Below are 15,920 nucleotides of genomic sequence, written 5' to 3' on the forward strand. Positions count from 1 at the left end.
ACTCATAGAACTCAGCCTGCCTCATCTTCTGTCTTCTAAGTTCCGGAATTAAAGGCAGACAGCACCATGCTTAATAAGCATCGCAGCTCGAATGGAAAGGGATCCCTGCTTACATGCTTGTCTTTTTTCTTTTTTTTCTTTTTTACTTTTATAAAAAGTCTTGTTATGTAGCCCAAGATGGCCTAGAATCACTGTGCAGTCCAGGCTGACCCTGAACTCCTAGCAAGTTTCCTGCTTCAGGTTCCTTGGTGCTGGATTTGCAGGCTCACGCCACTACACCCAGCCTCAAGTTGTTTCGCGACAGCATATTGTTCTGTCTAATCAATCCTACATAAACAGTCCCTGAATTGGAGGCGAGGGATAATTGGTTGAATTTGAATAGTAAACAATAATGAAGAGCCCACACTTCATTCCATTCGTGAGGCTCCGTGGTCTCTTAGATGAAGCTCTTTAAAGAAATTCTGACTTCATTTTAGTTTAGGTTATTCACTTGAGGCAAGGCCTCGCTGTACAGCTGTGGCTGACCTGAAACTACGTATACCAGGCTGGCCTTAAACTCCTAGAGATCCACCTACCTCTGCCTCCCAAGGGCTGGGATTAAGGGCTCCTGGTCATTTTAGAGACTATGGTTTAGAAAAATTGTGCTGGGCTTGGGAGGTAGAGACAGGAGGATGGCAGGTTGAAGGCCACTCTAGGCAATTTAGACTCTCTGTAGCTTTGGAGCCTGTTCTTGAACTTGCTCTGTAGATCAGGCTGGCTTTGAACTCACAGAGATCCGCCTGCCTCTGCCTCTCAAGTGCTGGGGTTAAAGGCGTGTGCCACTGCTGCCCAGCTAGATTCTATTTTTAAAAAGGAAGAAGCTGAGCGAGGTGATACACACCTTTAATACACACTTGGGACACAGAGGCAGGTGGATCTCTGTAAGTTCAAGACCAGTCTGGTTGCATAGAGAGTTCCAAGACAGCCAGGGCTACATGGTGAGACCTTGTCTAAAAATAACAAAATAAATAAATAATAATAATAATAATGCATATGACTCATTCAGAGTCAGAGCTGAGTGAGACAGCTTGAAAAACTGCTCTATGGATTGGTGGGAAGACATCTTCCTTGAATCAATACTAATACTAAGGCAGGAAACCTACAAGATGAGGCAGAAGAGGACATCCGAATCCTGGCGGGGGACTGTGACCAACAATGCCCACACCAGACATGCAGAATCATGGCAGGGCAAACACATGAGAACCTGAGGCTACATGGACATAGAAGCTATTAGGACAGAAATTGAAGTCCAAAAGGAAACTCCCAGCGATGGTAACTCAGGCCACAAAAACTAGGGCAGGAAATTACTTTCAGTAACCTATGCTCCCAGAGACCAGAATAAGGGAGCAGAATGTAGCACACACACAGGACGGGGCTGGGAGTGTGATAATGGGACAGGGAGTAAACCAGTAAACATGCAGTAGGCTCGCAGACCAGACCACCCCTCCCCAGGCCGGGACTTCTTACATGCCATCTGCCTCTGACTGTTAACTGGAACGTCTTGAAAAGCTAGAGGATAATGATGTGTGGTAGCTCAAATTTTTAATCCCAGTACAGAGGCAGGAGGACTACCATGAGCTAGAGACTCAGCTGCGATGCAGTGTGAGTTCCAGGTGAACCTAGCCAACAGTGAGACACCACCCCAAAGCTGGGGTTGGAGGGAGTCTGTAAAGAAACTCCTGGAGGCCAGGAGGTGGTGGCACAGCCTTTAGTCCAAGCCCTTGGAGGCAGAGGCAGGTGGATCTCAGTGAGTTAGAGGCCAACCTGGTCTGCATAGTGAGTTCCAGGACAGCCAGGACTGTTACAAAGAGAAACTCTGTCTCAAAACAACAAAACAAAGCAAAATTCCTGGAATCAGAGCCTACCTGGGAAGCCCAGACTTAGGGGTTTCAAGTCACTGCCAAGGAGGTACCCTTCCCCTTCAGCCACAATGAGGGAAACTGAAGGATGGAGCAAGGGACACGGGTTTGTTTGTCTGACTATGACCCCTAGAGGCCAGATCAAGAGGAGTCAAGACTGGTTTTGTTTTTGTTTTTTGTTTTTTTTTTTCAGTTTATTTTTGTGTGTGATTGTTTTACCTGCATGTGTGTCTGTGTACCGTTTGTATGCCTGGAGCTCTTGGAGCCAGAAGATGGCCTCAGACCCCATGGAACTGGAGTTACAGATAGTGGTTAGCCACCATGTAAGCATTAGGAATCGAACCTTAGTTAACTGCTGAGTCATCTTTTCAAGCTTCGTGTATGGGTGTTTTTGCCTACATGTGCTTGCCTGGTTCCTTCAGAAATCAGAAGAGAGAATTGGATCCCCTGGAACTGGATTTATGGGCGATTGTGAGCCATTGTGTGGGTGCTGGGAACTGAACATGGGTCCTCTGTAAGAATAGCTAGTAATCTTATTTGCTGAGCCTTCTCTCCAGCCCCTGAAGGCTGGGCTCACAGCTTGGGGGTACCAGGCAAAGGGCATTTGTACATATCTTTCTGAATCACTCTAAAAACCAACAAGGTTCCCTGAGTTTTCTGAAACCCTTGAAGATATTGGTAATAGAAAGTATTTGGTGTCTCACGCCTTTAGTCCCAGCACTCAGGAGGCAGAAGCAGGTGGATATCGGAGTTCGAAGCTATCTTGGTATATAGAGTGAGTTCCAGGACAGCCATGGCTACACAGAAAAACACTGTCTCAAAAAAGAACAAAAAACAAAAAGTAAATAAATGAAAATATTGGGAATGAATGAAATGTTCTTTAAAGAGAACTCTAAAGCATTACTTTCTAATAAAATAGAATTCCCTTTTATTTTTTATTTTTAAACTTTCTCTGTGTGCGTGTGCATGCCTGTGTGTATATGTGTTCATGTGCATGTGTGTGCACATGCTCAAGTGTGTGTGGAGGTCAAAAGATTTGTGGAAATCGGTCCTCTCTTTCCAGCATGAATATCCCAGGGATCAAACTCAAGTCATCAGACCTGACTGCTTTGCCCACTCAGCCATCTGGCCATCCTCCCTCTTTCTTTCTCTCGTTTCCTTCTTTCTTTCCTTCTTCCTTCCTTCCTTCCTTCCTTCCTTCCTTCTCTTTTTTTTCTCCTTGTTTTCTTCTTTTTGGAGACAGGGCTTCTCTGTGTAGCCCTGGCTGTCCTGGCACTCACTCTGTAGACCAGGCTGGCCTCGAACTCACAGAGATCCGCCTGCCTCTGCCTCCCTAGTGCTGGGATTAAAGGCGTGCGCCACCACTGCAGCTTGCTTCCCCCTTTTCCCTAATTACATTTTTATTTATTTATTTTTATTTTTTTATTTTTTGGTTTTTCGAGACAGGGTTTCTCTGTGGTTTTGGAGCCTGTCCTGGAACTAGCTCTTGTAGACCAGGCTGGTCTCGAACTCACAGAGATCCGCCTGCCTCTGCCTCCCTAGTGCTGGGATTAAAGGCGTGCGCCACCACCGCCCGGCTTACATTTTTATTTTGTGTGTCTGTGCATATGCACATTGATATACCATGGCATAACGGCGTGGAGAGCTCAAAGGACCTCTTATAGTAATTGATTATTTCTTTCTACCCAGTGATCAAACTCACATCAGGCTTAGCAGCAAGTGCCTTGACCCTCTGAATCCTCTCATCAGACCCCATTCCTTTTTATTGAGACAGGATCTCATGAAGGTCAGGTTGTCCTTTAATTTACTATGTGTGGTGGTTGACCTTGAACTCCTAACTCTCCTGCCTCTACCTTCCAAGTTCTGAGGTTACACACACCACCATGGTCCAGTCTTTAAAGAAAAGCCCTCAGGGGCTGGAGAGATGGCTCAGTGGTTAAGAGCATTGCCTGCTCTTCCAAAGGTCCTGAGTTCAATTCCCGGCAACCACATGGTGGCTCACAACCATCTATAATGAGGTCTGGTGCCCTCTTCTGGCCTGCAGACATACACACAGACAGAATATTGTATGCATAATAAATAAATAAATATATTAAAAAAAAAAAAGAAAGAAAAGCCCTCAACTGTGGTGGCTCATATCCATAATTCTAATGCTCAGAAAGTTGAGGCAGGAGAGGTTTGCCTCCAGTCTGAGACCAGCCTGCACTTATAGGGACAGTCCTTTCAGCAAGTCAGAAGTATCGCCATTAGCGAATCAGAAGTATTACCATCAGTGAGTCAGAAGTATCACCAGATGTCTTTGCCTCCCAAAACCAGCTGGAAGCTCTGCTGGCCTGGACCAGGCACCCGGATACGTCATGTGGTCTTTGATTCCCGCCAGAAACAGTAACTGGCAGGGGAAATTGTGAAACCCTGTCTCCTATGTACCCTTGTCAAAAGGCAAGTTACACAACAGAGTGTAAGAGAGAGAGAGAGAGACGGAGACAGAGAGAGAAGACAGTACCTCCCTTCTCCTGTAAAAAAGCCAGGCATAGTGGTGATGCATGCCTATAATTCAGCACTCACGACGCTAAGGCTACATGGGTTGCAGGTCCATGGTTGTGAGGCCAGCATAGCCTATAGAATGAGTTCATAGCTAGCCTGGATTACATAGCAAAAACCTGTCTTAAATTTTTTTCCTGGGGCTGGAGAGATGGATCAGTGGGTAAGAGCACTGACTGCTCTCCTAGAGGATCCGGGTTCAAGTCCCAGCACCCACATGGCAGCTCACAGCTGTCTGTAACTCCAGGACCCAGGAACCTCACACAGACATACATATAGGCTAAAACACCAATAAAATAAAATATTAAAAATTTTTTTTTTTTTTTTGGTTTTTCGAGACAGGGTTTCTCTGTGGTTTTGGAGCCTGTCCTGGAACTAGCTCTTGTAGACCAGGCTGGTCTCGAACTCACAGAGATCCGCCTGCCTCTGCCTCCCGAGTGCTAGGATTAAAGGCGTGCGCCACCACCGCCCGGCCAAAAAATTTTTTTCTATGATAGAAATGTCCTGAGTCTGTAGCTGTCAGAACTTAAAAATGTAGACATTGAAGAAGAGAATGGGAATTGTTTTTATCTTTTGCCACAGGCTCTTGCTATGTTGTTCTGTGTGGGCTCAACCTGGAAATAACCTTGCCTCGGTCTTTTGCATTCTGATCTTACAGGCGTGCACACCCTACTCAGCTCATTTATATATATATATATATATATATATATATATATATATTTTTTTTTTTTTTTTTTTTTTTTTTTTTTTTTGAGACTGAGTCCATGTAGCCGTGTAGACCAGGCTGGTCTTGAACCCACGGAGATCCACCTGCCTCTGCCTCCTGAGTGCTGGGATTAAAGGCATTCACCGCTATGCCCAGCTTAAATTCAATTTTTTATGTGTGGGTAATTGTCTGCATATATATCTGTGTACCATGTGTGCAGTGCTCACAGAGACCAGATGATGAGATGGCATTGAGGCCCTGGAACTGGAGTTACAGACTACTGCGAACCACCAGGAGAATGCTGGGAATTACAGATGGCTGTCTCTCCAGTCCTCTCAGAATCTTTTTTTTTTTAAATTTTTGAGACAGGATTTCAAGTAACCCATGTTGATCTTGACGTCATTATATAGCTGCAGGTTTCTTTGAACTCCTAAACTTCCTGCCTCCATTCACCAAGTGTTGGGATTACAGGTGTGCAACATAACACTTGGTGAGAATTTTGAATTTTAATTGACATCCTAACAGTTACATTTGAATAGTGGCTACTATCTTTGTTCCTGACACACAGCTCTTGAGCCTGGAAGACAACGGGCTTGACTATGGAGCTATGGAGGAAGAAGAGTCAAGCGATCTGTGTCTCTAAGATGAGGACGGCCCATGGAAGTGGTAGCGCTGGGATGGAGAGCCTCAAACAACCACAGAATGTTTCTCTTGCCTCTTTATTTCTGATGTGTATTTGCCCCCTCATTGTCCAAGGTCCTCATCACATTTTGATATCCCCATTCCTTCTGGGTCGCCTCTGAGTTTTGGGGTGCTTCTGGACGAGGGCGCCTGGGAGACAGAGCTTCGCACTTTTCCCTGCTAGTTACTAATTGTTTCTGGCGGGCATCAAAGACCACGTGACCTGTCCGGGTGCCTGGTCCAGGGCAATGGGACTTCCGGCCTAGTTGGGGAGGTACAGACATCTGGCGATACTTCTGGCAGGTCGAAACAGCTGTGTCTACTGTGTGGTATACCCAGTCTTGGCTGTCTAGCTGTCGGGAGGGAGGCTGTAGCTCAATCAGGACAGGGACCTCTGAAAAAGTTTTCAGGTCAGGGGAGAGCACTTGGTCCTTGGAAGGGCAGGAGCTTTGGTTGACTGGGACAGAAGTGCAGGACACATGCTGCTCTGTGTTGTCCTTCTGAGAAGTCACCTTACCTTCAAGGGATTCCACTGGGGAAGATGTCAGTTTTAGTGTTTGAAATGGGCCCAAGACTTGGGCAGAATCAGTACCTGGAGCAAAGCTTGTTTTTTTGTTGAGGCCAGAGTCTGGAATAAGGCCTGAGTCCTTACAGAGGCCAGCTCTCTGGGTAAGGCCTGGAGTCTTGAAGCCAGAGCCTTGACCAAGTGCTGGGTCCTGCTGACAGCCAGAATCTTGATCAATTGCTGGGTACTCCTGAAGGTTAGGATCTTGGCCGTATTCTGAACTGTAAACGCCAACATCTTGGTTAAGGTCTGATCGTTTTTCTGCTGTGGTGACATTGATTAGGCCAAGACTGTTGTGGGAGCCAGTGTCTTGGTTTAGAGCTGGGACTCTGTAGATTCCAGGAGCCTGGGTAAGGCTTAAATTCTTGTTGTCTCCTGAGTCTTGTGTGAGACCCGAGCTCTTATGGAGGCAAGAGGTTTGGACAAGACCTGGGCTCTTGGGGGAACTAGATTCTTGGGTAAGTCCAGAGTTTTTATTAATTTCAGGATCTTGGGTATGGCTCGGGATCTTCTGTGGTCTAGTGTCTTGAGTCAGGTTTACACTCCTGCAGACTCCTGGATATTGTACATTTCCTAAACCATTGTTACCTCCAGAATCTTGAAGGGGGTCTGGCCTCTTTTGGTCAGTTACTAGGGAGACATCTTTATTTTTGTTGATTACAGTGTCTTGGTTTAATGCAACATTTCTGTAGATGACAGAGTCTTGCATAAAACTCAAAGTCCTCGGACCAGATGTTTGATTGAATATTATATTCCTGTGGAGGCTGGAAGGCTGCAGGAAAGCTAAGTTCCTAAGAATACCAGCATCTGAACTCCTTAGGCCGAAATCTTGAGTGATAGCTAGATTCTTTTGAAGGCAAGCATCTTGGGAATTGCTTGGATTCATGCAGAGGTAAGACTCTTGAACACAGCCTGGAAGCTTATAGTAACCTGAGTTCTTGTGGAGGCATGGATTTGGGGCAAGGCCTGGGTTCTTCTGGTGTTCTGGATTTTGGGCAAAGGCTGGGTTCTTCTGGATTCCTGGATTTGGGAAAAGGCCTGGGTTCTTCTGGAGTCCTGAATTTGGGGCAAGATCTGGGTTCTTCTGGATTCCTGGATTTGAGGCAAGGCCTGGGTTCTTCTGGTGTTCTGGATTTGGGGCAAAGATTGGGTTCTTCTGGAGTCCTGGATCTTTGTTAAGGCTTGGGTTCTTCTGGAGTCCTGAATCTTTGTTAAGGCTTGGGTTCTTCTGGAGTCCTGGATCTTTGTTAAGGCTTGGATTCTTCTGGAGTCCTGGATCTTTGTTAAGGCTTGGGTTCTTCTGGAGTCCTGGATCTTGGGTAAGACTTGAGTTCCTGGGAACTCCAGAATCGTTGACAAGGGTTGGGGTTGTTTGAAGGCCAAAGTCTTGGTTAAAGTTCTGATTCTCAGGGTTTAGGGGTTGGACTAAAGTTTGAGAAATAGTGGAGAACTGAGGAGGGATAGAGAAGTGAGCAGCCTGAGGAGACTTGGAGTTTGAGAGAAAGGCAGGGGTTTGGGCTAGGTTGGGGGGCTTCTGAAGGGTAGATTGAGGAAGCACAAACGTTCTGGGAGAAACAAGGGGCAGAGCAAGAGTGCACGGTGGGGGCGCGGGGGGCAGTTTGTACTGAGCAGTGCTTGGAGAATGAAAACAAGGCTTAGCAGGAGTGATGTCCTGTGTGCAGACCAGGAACTTGGGGTGGACTGGCGCCTGGGAGTCTCTGTCTTGGCTCTCAGAACAGCAAGGATGAAAGCTGCAGAAAGGGAAGGTCTTGGGCTGGGAGAACTTATCTTTGGCATTATCTGAGATCTTCCATTCCATGTTCCCCAACTCCATGTAACCAAGTATAGAGCCGGTGGGAGGCTCAGCACTGTCTTCCCCATGTTGCTTTTGTGCTTGTTCAGCAGTGCCAGAATTTACCAGACCCTTCACTTCGTGGGGCCTGGAGATGTTCAAGTCCTTCCTGAAACACCTCGAGCTTTGGGAGCTGTACTTACAGGAGACGTTCTGCTTTACTCGGCGAGCATCATAAACCGTATGGCCAGTGGAGAGGTGGGGGTAAAAGGAAGTCAGCATAGAAGGAACGGGAGGTAGGGTAGGGGTAGAGGTGGTGACAGGGACTTGAGCAGAGGCTTGGGAAGTCGTCATGGTCATGGACAGCGCTAGAGCAGGATCTGGGGCACAGGCTGGGACAGGGGCCAGACCACAAGGGGGTGGGGCAGAGGTTGGGCTAGGCACTGGGGCATGGGCACATGAGGGAAGTAGGGAATGGGATGGCCCATGCGCTGAGGCTGAAGATGTTTGCTCAGGTCCTTCAGTGTGGGGGTGGGTCAAGGTGTGTACTAGAATTTGGACTGGGTCATGGCCTTGGGATTGGAAGGAAGCATCAGCAGGAGCCTGGATTGGGAGTTGAGGTGATGTGTGGGCTGAGGTTTGCTCAGGGTTGTGGGCTGGCCCCTGGAGTGTGATAGGGGGCAGGCTCTGGGACTGGGCCTGATCGAAGGTATGGGTTTGACTATGGGTTGGGGCCTGGACTTGGGGATAGGACAGGGTGGGGGCTGGGGGTAAAGCCTTGGCTGGCATTGGGCCTTCACTGAGGGTTGGGATAGGAGCTGAGGTAAAATCTGGCACGTGGGCTGGTGGGGTTTGGGCTGAGGTATACTCAAGGCCCTGTGCCCTTGACTGAGTGCGTTCTGAAGGCTGAGTCTGGGACTGAGTGGAGGGGAGCTGTTGAGAGTTGGTTGAGGAAGAGGTTAGAGCCTGGGCCAGAGTGTGGGGTGGGCTGTCATCTGACTTAGTCTTGTTCTCCTGGGGTGAGGAAGGTGGAAGTATGTTCGTGTTCAGCTGGCATATCTTTGGAATCTGGGGAGAAACCTCTGACCTGAAAAACAAAGACGCCTGAGTCTTCATGACTGTGGCCTGAGGGGCTTCCCCAGCGCCCATCAGTTCCTCTTTCCACAGTTCCCACGGATCTTCTGTAGGAGCTCTGCCATGTCCACACTGGGGTGGCATCCAGCAGCACCTAGAAACGTTCTCGTCATTTGTGTCTGGTATCCAAGAGTCAAAGTGACTGAGATGCCCCAGGAGGAAATTGGGGCGATGAAATCGGGAAGACATCTTTGAGCACAGGTTCTTGGGGTCCGTGATGCAGCGCATGTACATGGGGCGGCTGCTCAGACCAGCGGCTAGTTTGTCTGCAGGGAAAGACAGGTGCCCGGTGGGAACCGGGACTGGGGCAAAGGGAACAAGCCACATACCCGGGAGACAACGTAGGCACCCACTCACCTTTGGGGAAAAAGTGATGGAAAAGAATCCGCAGTGAGTTCTTCAGATGCTTCCAGAGCTGAGGGAAGCAGAGGAAGGAGAGCCCAGAAGTGAGGCGAGCCCCGAAGGCTGACATTTGTCTGACCGTATCCTAGCAGCCCTTCCACTTTAGCCCCTCGAACACCCCAGATCTCAGGCTAAGCATGGTGGCACACACCTGTAATGACAGTACTCAGGAGACTGAGGCAAGGAGACCTTAATCCTTAAGTTTGGAATTCAAATCGTGCCACATAGTGATAGAAAGCCTAGAGCCCCCTCCACCTGCTGCCCAGACCCTGCCCCTCCACCCTGATGCCCAGACCCTGCCCCTCCACCCTGATGCCCAGACCCTGCCCCCTCCACCCTGATGCCCAGACCCTGCCCCCTCCACCTGATGCCTGACCAGAGTCACCACATTGATTCCCACGTTGAGCAAGATGAAGCTGCCCAGAATCAGCAGAATTGAATCTCCTAAATCCTGGCATCTCCTGAGATTGGTGCCAGAGCATGGCTGGGCTCCGTGGTAGACTTGTTCACCCATGACCTGGGGTCCTAGGACTACCTGGGCCCCATGGCCCCCACATACTAGGAAGCAGACTTCCCTAGTGGGGGAGGGGAGAAGGCCTGCATCATAATGGAGCAGGTGATTGGGATCACAATGGGATGGTGGAAGAGAAGGGTCCAAGATGAAGCTCCCTAGTAACCAGGTCCTAGCAACCTAAACCTATAGGCAGGCAGCACCCCTCCGTTTTATCAACTATCCCCCCACAGCGAGCTGAGGTCATCACTCCTGCAGTAGAAAGCCCAGAGTCTCAGCCCTTGGTCGCTCAAGACTGGGAAGCCCTGGCTGAATCTAGAGCCTTGGTCATCTTCCTGTGCTTGGTCGCTCAAGACTGGGAAGCCCTGACTGAGTCTAGAGCCTTGGTCATCTTCTTATGGTTGGTTGCTCAAGACTGGGAAGCCCGGGCTGAGTTTAGAGCCTTGGTCGTCTTCCTGAACTTGGCCTCACGCTTGATTTTTTTATTTTTTATTTTTTTAAATATTTATTTATTTATTATGTATACAATATTCTGTCTGTGTGTATGTCTGCAGGCCAGAAGAGGGCACCATACATCATTACAGATGGTTGTGAGGCACCATGTGGATGCTGGGAATTGAACTCAGGACCTTTGGAAGAGCAGGCAATGCTCTTAACCACTGAGCCATCTCTCCAGCCCCTATTTTTTATTTTTTTAATTTGGTATACATCAGTGTTTTGCCTGCATGTATGTCTGTATGAGGATGTTGGATCCCCTGGAACAGGAGTTAGACAGTTATGAACTGCCATATGAGTGCTGAGAATTGAACCCAGGACCTCTGGAAGAGCAGCCAGAACTCTTAAACCACTGAACCATCTCTCCAGCCCAGATTTTATCTGTCAGATGTCTGACCTCAGTCTCTTTTTCTCCCTTCCCTCCCCCCAATTTTATGTATATGAGTGTTTTGACTGTATATGTGTGTGTCACATTTTGCCTGGTATACATGGAGGTCAGAAGAGGACATTGGATCTCCCTGGAACTGGAATTACAAATGGTTGTGAGTCACACATGGGCGCTGGACACTGAATCCAGGTCCTCTGCAAAAGTGGCAAGTACTCAACCAAAGAGCCACCTTTACCAAGCCCTGGTCCCACTTTCATCCTTTTATTATTATTGCTGTTTTTTTTTTTTTTTTTTTTTTTTTTAGACAGGGTTTCTCTGTAGCTTTGGAGGCTGTCCTGGAACTAGCTCTTGTAGACCAGGCTGGCCTTGAACTCACAGAGATCTGCCCGCCTCTGCCTCCCGAGTGCTGGCATTAAAGGCATGTGCCACCTCCGCCCAGTTTCTTGAGCAGAACTGAGTCTGTCTCTTTTGGGAAGCAGAAGAGCTAAACCCCAGTGGGAGCTCTGAAGACCTGGGCTTCGCAGTTTATAGCTTAAGACTTTGCAGACAGGACCAAGAGGGGCCCACTGGCAGGATTATGGCCCCTTGAGCTACAGGAGACTGCCTTCCTTTAACAGGAATCCCTGGCTGATGAGAGAAGAGCTATTTCCAAACCACAGATGACAAGGGTTTCCCGACTCCTCTTTATTCCTTTCTCCATGCCCCGCTCCGCTGCCGGCGTTCACCTGCTGGTCAGTTAAATTTCCCTGTCCGACTTCTGTGCAGAGAGGGCCTTGAAGCTGAGGTGGAAGGTGGTGGCAGGGAGCTGGCCCGCCCTCTGCTCTCCTGCACCTGCCTCTTCAGCTCCAGGCTGTCATACACCTGGTAGTTGGCATTGCCACCTGGATTCCGACTGAGCGGAACAAAGGTGGTTGGAGGTGGGGCTGGATCGGAAGCGTGCACTTCAGGCAAGGGCTGGGAGGAGTGAGGCATCGTCAAGCCCGAGCCAGCAGCTGGAGCCCTTTTGTATGAAGCCTCGCCCAATACCGTGAGGGAGGTGGAAGTGGTCAGAGGATGCCTCGAGGGGAAAACCTCAGTCCAGTCAGCTGCCCGCCTGCGGACTTCATGAGATTCCCTGGAGCTGTAACCCATGTGTCCTAAGGACTGGGGTGGGCTGTAGGTGGGTTGGCTGTGAGTATAGCTAGGGAAGTTCTGCCGGTGGGCCTGTGGGGAGTTGTGCTCCCGGTACCCCTGGGCCTCTGGCCTGGAGTTCCTGCATGCAAAGGCCGGTGGTGCCTCAGAGTCTTCTACCCCACGCCGCCGCTGATCCCAGGCATCAGGCGGTATGTGCCCCCTTGAAGGGAAAGGGCTGTAGCCCACAGTGACCCAGGAGGGACTAGGAAGCAGCCGGCGGGCAGGTGGTGGCGAGGAGGCCCACTGCTCAGCTTCCACGTTACCCCAAATCCGGGACTGTGAGTAACGGGGACCGAAAGCCTGTAGCCTCAGTTCTGACTTGGCTTCTACCCGCTTGGGCAAGCGGCGCAGCTCTGGTGACAGGTAGAGAGAGGGTAGCGGGAGGCTGGCCAGGATTCCGCCCTGGCGGCCCCACAGTCCCACATTGGAGGCCCGACCTATTGGCTTGTAAAAACCTCGCCAGCCCCTGTGCGGGTGTTTGGGATGCGGACAGGACTGGTCATCCTCCGGAAGGGAATCCCGGTCTTCCAGGTCAAAAAAGGGCAGTGGCCTCGGCTGTGACGACTTGTGGCTTTGAGGTTGTTTACGGAAGGGTGGGCAGCCACGGGCGAGCTGCCTGTTGTTTGGAAACCTCTGCTGGTGGCTGTGGAGGCCCTGTGGGTAGCGGTTGTGGCTGCCCTGCTGGTGACGGCGACTGCGGCAGCGCCTGCGGCGGCGCCTGCTGCTATAGCGCTGACGGAGATAGTGGTAGGAGGAAGAGGAGCAGTGTGTGGGTTGTGCCATCTTCACTTGTACAGGGTCCAGGACACAATGGATGTGGACGTCCTGGACGTTGGCTGGGGGCTCTGTGGGGGCACATTCGGTAGCCTGGACTTCATCTGCTACAGACAAGAGCCAAAAAGTTCAGGGTTAAGAACAGTAGGTCCTGATTTTTAGGATCTCTGTGTGTGTGTGTGTGTGTGTGTGTGTGTGTGTCACTGTGGTCTAGCACACTTACTTCTCTCACACATCCAACAGATCATCTTGTCTAAGGCATTCTGGATCCCATGCCACACCTGGGGTTGGTGGGGAGATGGGAATGAAGACCAGCTTTCTAATACCATCTCCATTCCTAACAATCCCCCCCATTTCTGCAAGCGAAGTCAGCTTTCTTCATCCCTATGGGTGAGCCCCAGTAATCACTGACCACAGTTGTCACGTTGATGCTGATGTTGACAAGAATGATGAGACCCAGCAGCAGGAATAGGATGTCCTCAGCATCCTGGGAGCTTTCTTGGTATTGATTGCAGCACCCCAATGTGCCCTGCCACAGCTGGTTTTCCATGGTGGGGGGGTCCGAAGGCCACCTGGGCCACTACCCCCCCACCCAGCCCAACCCACACTGTATTCATGCCAGTACCGAGAGATGCTTACTATCTGGGAGAGGGAGCCAGGTCATAATGAGGCAGGTTAGAGTCATAATGGAGAGACAGAAGCTCTTTTATTCATTGATCTGACTCCATATATGACAATGCTTATCCTTGCCCTCCGTCTGATAGAACTTGATGCACTTGAGGTCAGTCTGCTCCACCTCCACTCTTCACCCCACATCTGGCTTCTGATCAGAAAGTATGGTAGCTACAGTCATGAGACAGTCTTCACAGGGCCAAGATATCCATGTCTCTTCTGAGACATGGCAGCATACGTAGCCTGTTGATATGTCCCAGTTCATGCCTGGGTTGAGAGGGCTGTCAGTCCTGGTTGCTGGAGTGGCTGAGGCAAGGTCTAGTTCCAGGCCATGCTGGAGCTAGTGATGCCATCTCAATCACACACACACACACACACACACAGACCACACACGTTAGTGAAGTACTTCCGTGTACTTCCAGACATGTTTACTCAGTTCTAAAAAAACATTAAACAGTTCACAAAGTTAACAAAGCATAAAATAGATGTAACTGTTGATATGAGGAACAGTCTTTCATGTAAACTAGGTTAACAGTCATTTATCTATGAAAGTAGCACCCTGACTGCAAGTGTGGGGTTTTTGTTTGTTTTAATGATAAAATCTAGCAAGAGATAGAGATGGCTCAGCAGTTCAGCGGGCATACTGCTCTTGCAGAGGACCCAAGTTCAGTTCCCACTACCCAGGTTGGGTGGCTCACAAGTACTTAGAACTTTGGTTCCAGAGGATCGAACGCCCTCTTCTGGACTACACTGGCAACTGCACTCAAGTGCACACACCTGCCCTCATATAGACATCTAATTAAAAAAAATAAAAGTCTAAAAAAAAAAAAAAAAAGAGGGCCAGGTATGGCGTGGCACATGCCATTAACCCTAGCACTCCAGAGGCAGAGACAGGGCAGATTCTTTAAGTTCTAGACCACCTTCCAGTGACTTCCAGGCCAGCCAAGGACCCTGTCTCAAAAAGATAAAATAGGGTCTTATGTAATCCTCCCTGGTCTGGAACTTAAGATCTAATGGGCTTTGAACTTGTAAGAAGCATCCTGCCTTTGCCTCCAGAGTGCTGGGATTACAGGCATGTACCATCTACACCCTGCCAACAAATCATTTTCTGTGTTGTTTTGAGACAGGGTCGTGTGTAAGCAAGGGTGACCTTGGCAATCTCCGTAGTTAAGGATATTCCTGCTTCCACCTGCCAAGAATGTTTTATACAGCATACTTTTCAGCAGAAATGGAGGAAAGGTGTTTTCTATGGTCTCCGAATACACAGCGCATGCTTACTGTGTCCCCACAGAATAAAATTAACTGGAAATAATAACATTTTGCTTGGAGTTTTTTTGTTTTGCTGATATGGCATCTTGCTATTGTAGCCCCATCTAGCCTACACCTGGGTATGTAAACCTGTCTAGCTTTGAACTTGCAGTTATCCTCCTGCCTCAGCCTCCTGAGAACCGGGATTACAGCCTTGTGCTACCACTGAACTTCAGTAGCTCCAGTTGGATGCAAACAGAAAACAGGTGACTCACAGAAAATATGCTCATATTCCAGGATGTCCATCCCCTCCAGCCTGGGCTCGCATGGTTTCTTGTTCCCAAGATTGTGTCCACATGCATAGGAGAATCTCAGCCATCTGGGAGCAGGGCAGGGTTCATTTTCTCTTTGGTCCAGTGGATGGAATATTCAGAAGTGGTCACATGGTAAAATGTAGGCTGATTCATTGGCAATGGGAATTTATCCACCAGCAGGAATGGGGAAGATGGGATAGAAAACCCTAAGTATCTGTGGCCACAAGCAGGTTTCTTGGTGACTTGAGCCTCCATCTTTACTTTGTGACATGGAGAGGCATAAAACCACAGAAGGCTAAGAGATGAGATGGTGTCTCTTGAGAGTATCCCTGGCATTTCACCTCCCGCTTCTAAAGCTATTCTCGAGGGTCGCAGGATTTCCAGGTTCTGCCTGGGGGGTTGTAAGAGCCTAGACCCTCCCTTGCCCAAGGAAACTAGAGCATTGGAGGGACCCCTGCTTCTGCTGGATCTGTAGCCTAAACCTGGGCTCCCTAGACCTCAGCTAGGGCCATGGGATCTGAGGCCTTTTCTCTAGTTCAGAACTGCCTTTGGATCTGGCTGGATTTGGTGGCTTCTCTGGGCACTAAAGAAAACAGGGCAGAGGCCAGTTGGGAGCCTTGGAGTCA

At 49.2% G+C, this 15,920-nt stretch overlaps 2 protein-coding genes across 3 annotated transcripts; both read right to left on the reverse strand.

Annotated features, from left to right (window-relative positions):
- Positions 1-5,864: 5,864 nt before the first annotated feature.
- On the reverse strand, positions 5,865-10,233 carry Spem3 (SPEM family member 3). The gene is made up of 4 exons (XM_057776970.1): positions 10,096-10,233; positions 9,667-9,732; positions 7,610-9,521; positions 5,865-7,429 (listed from the first exon to the last, which is right to left on the reverse strand). The coding sequence occupies exons 1-4, from the start codon at positions 10,231-10,233 to the stop codon at positions 5,865-5,867; spliced, it is 3,681 nt and encodes a 1,226-aa protein (XP_057632953.1).
- Positions 10,234-11,845: 1,612 nt separating this feature from the next.
- Spem2 (SPEM family member 2) lies at positions 11,846-13,610 on the reverse strand. 2 transcript variants are annotated; one of them, XM_057773352.1, is made up of 3 exons: positions 13,473-13,610; positions 13,284-13,341; positions 11,846-13,164 (listed from the first exon to the last, which is right to left on the reverse strand). In XM_057773352.1, exons 1-3 carry the CDS (start codon positions 13,608-13,610, stop codon positions 11,846-11,848), a joined length of 1,515 nt encoding a protein of 504 aa, XP_057629335.1. The 2 variants fall into 2 exon arrangements, with proteins under 2 accessions (XP_057629335.1, XP_057629334.1); XM_057773351.1 differs by having other exon boundaries at positions 11,846-13,167.
- Positions 13,611-15,920: the final 2,310 nt, after the last annotated feature.

The sequence above is a fragment of the Chionomys nivalis genome, chromosome 7 (assembly GCF_950005125.1).
Source record: "Chionomys nivalis chromosome 7, mChiNiv1.1, whole genome shotgun sequence".
NCBI lineage: Eukaryota > Metazoa > Chordata > Mammalia > Rodentia > Cricetidae > Chionomys > Chionomys nivalis.

What these genes read in the sequence shown, in the direction of transcription:
- Spem3 (XM_057776970.1), bottom strand. Translation starts at nt 10,233, where the DNA reads ATGGGTGAACAAGTCTACCACGGAGCCCAGCCATGCTCTGGCACCAAT. An exon ending in TTTTCCCCAAAGGTGAGTGG is followed by an intron (nt 9,522 to 9,666) that starts GTGCCTACGTTG and finishes ACGGACCCCAAG; the next exon opens with AACCTGTGCTCAAAGATGTC. An exon ending in AGGACTCCAGAAGAACCCAA is followed by an intron (nt 7,430 to 7,609) that starts GCCTTAACAAAG and finishes AGAAGAACCCAG; the next exon opens with GCCTTTTCCCAAATCCAGGA.
- Spem2 (XM_057773351.1), bottom strand. Translation starts at nt 13,610, where the DNA reads ATGGAAAACCAGCTGTGGCAGGGCACATTGGGGTGCTGCAATCAATAC. An exon ending in GCATCAACGTGACAACTGTG is followed by an intron (nt 13,342 to 13,472) that starts GTCAGTGATTAC and finishes CACCAACCCCAG; the next exon opens with GTGTGGCATGGGATCCAGAA. An exon ending in CTGTTGGATGTGTGAGAGAA is followed by an intron (nt 13,168 to 13,283) that starts GTAAGTGTGCTA and finishes TCTTGTCTGTAG; the next exon opens with CAGATGAAGTCCAGGCTACC.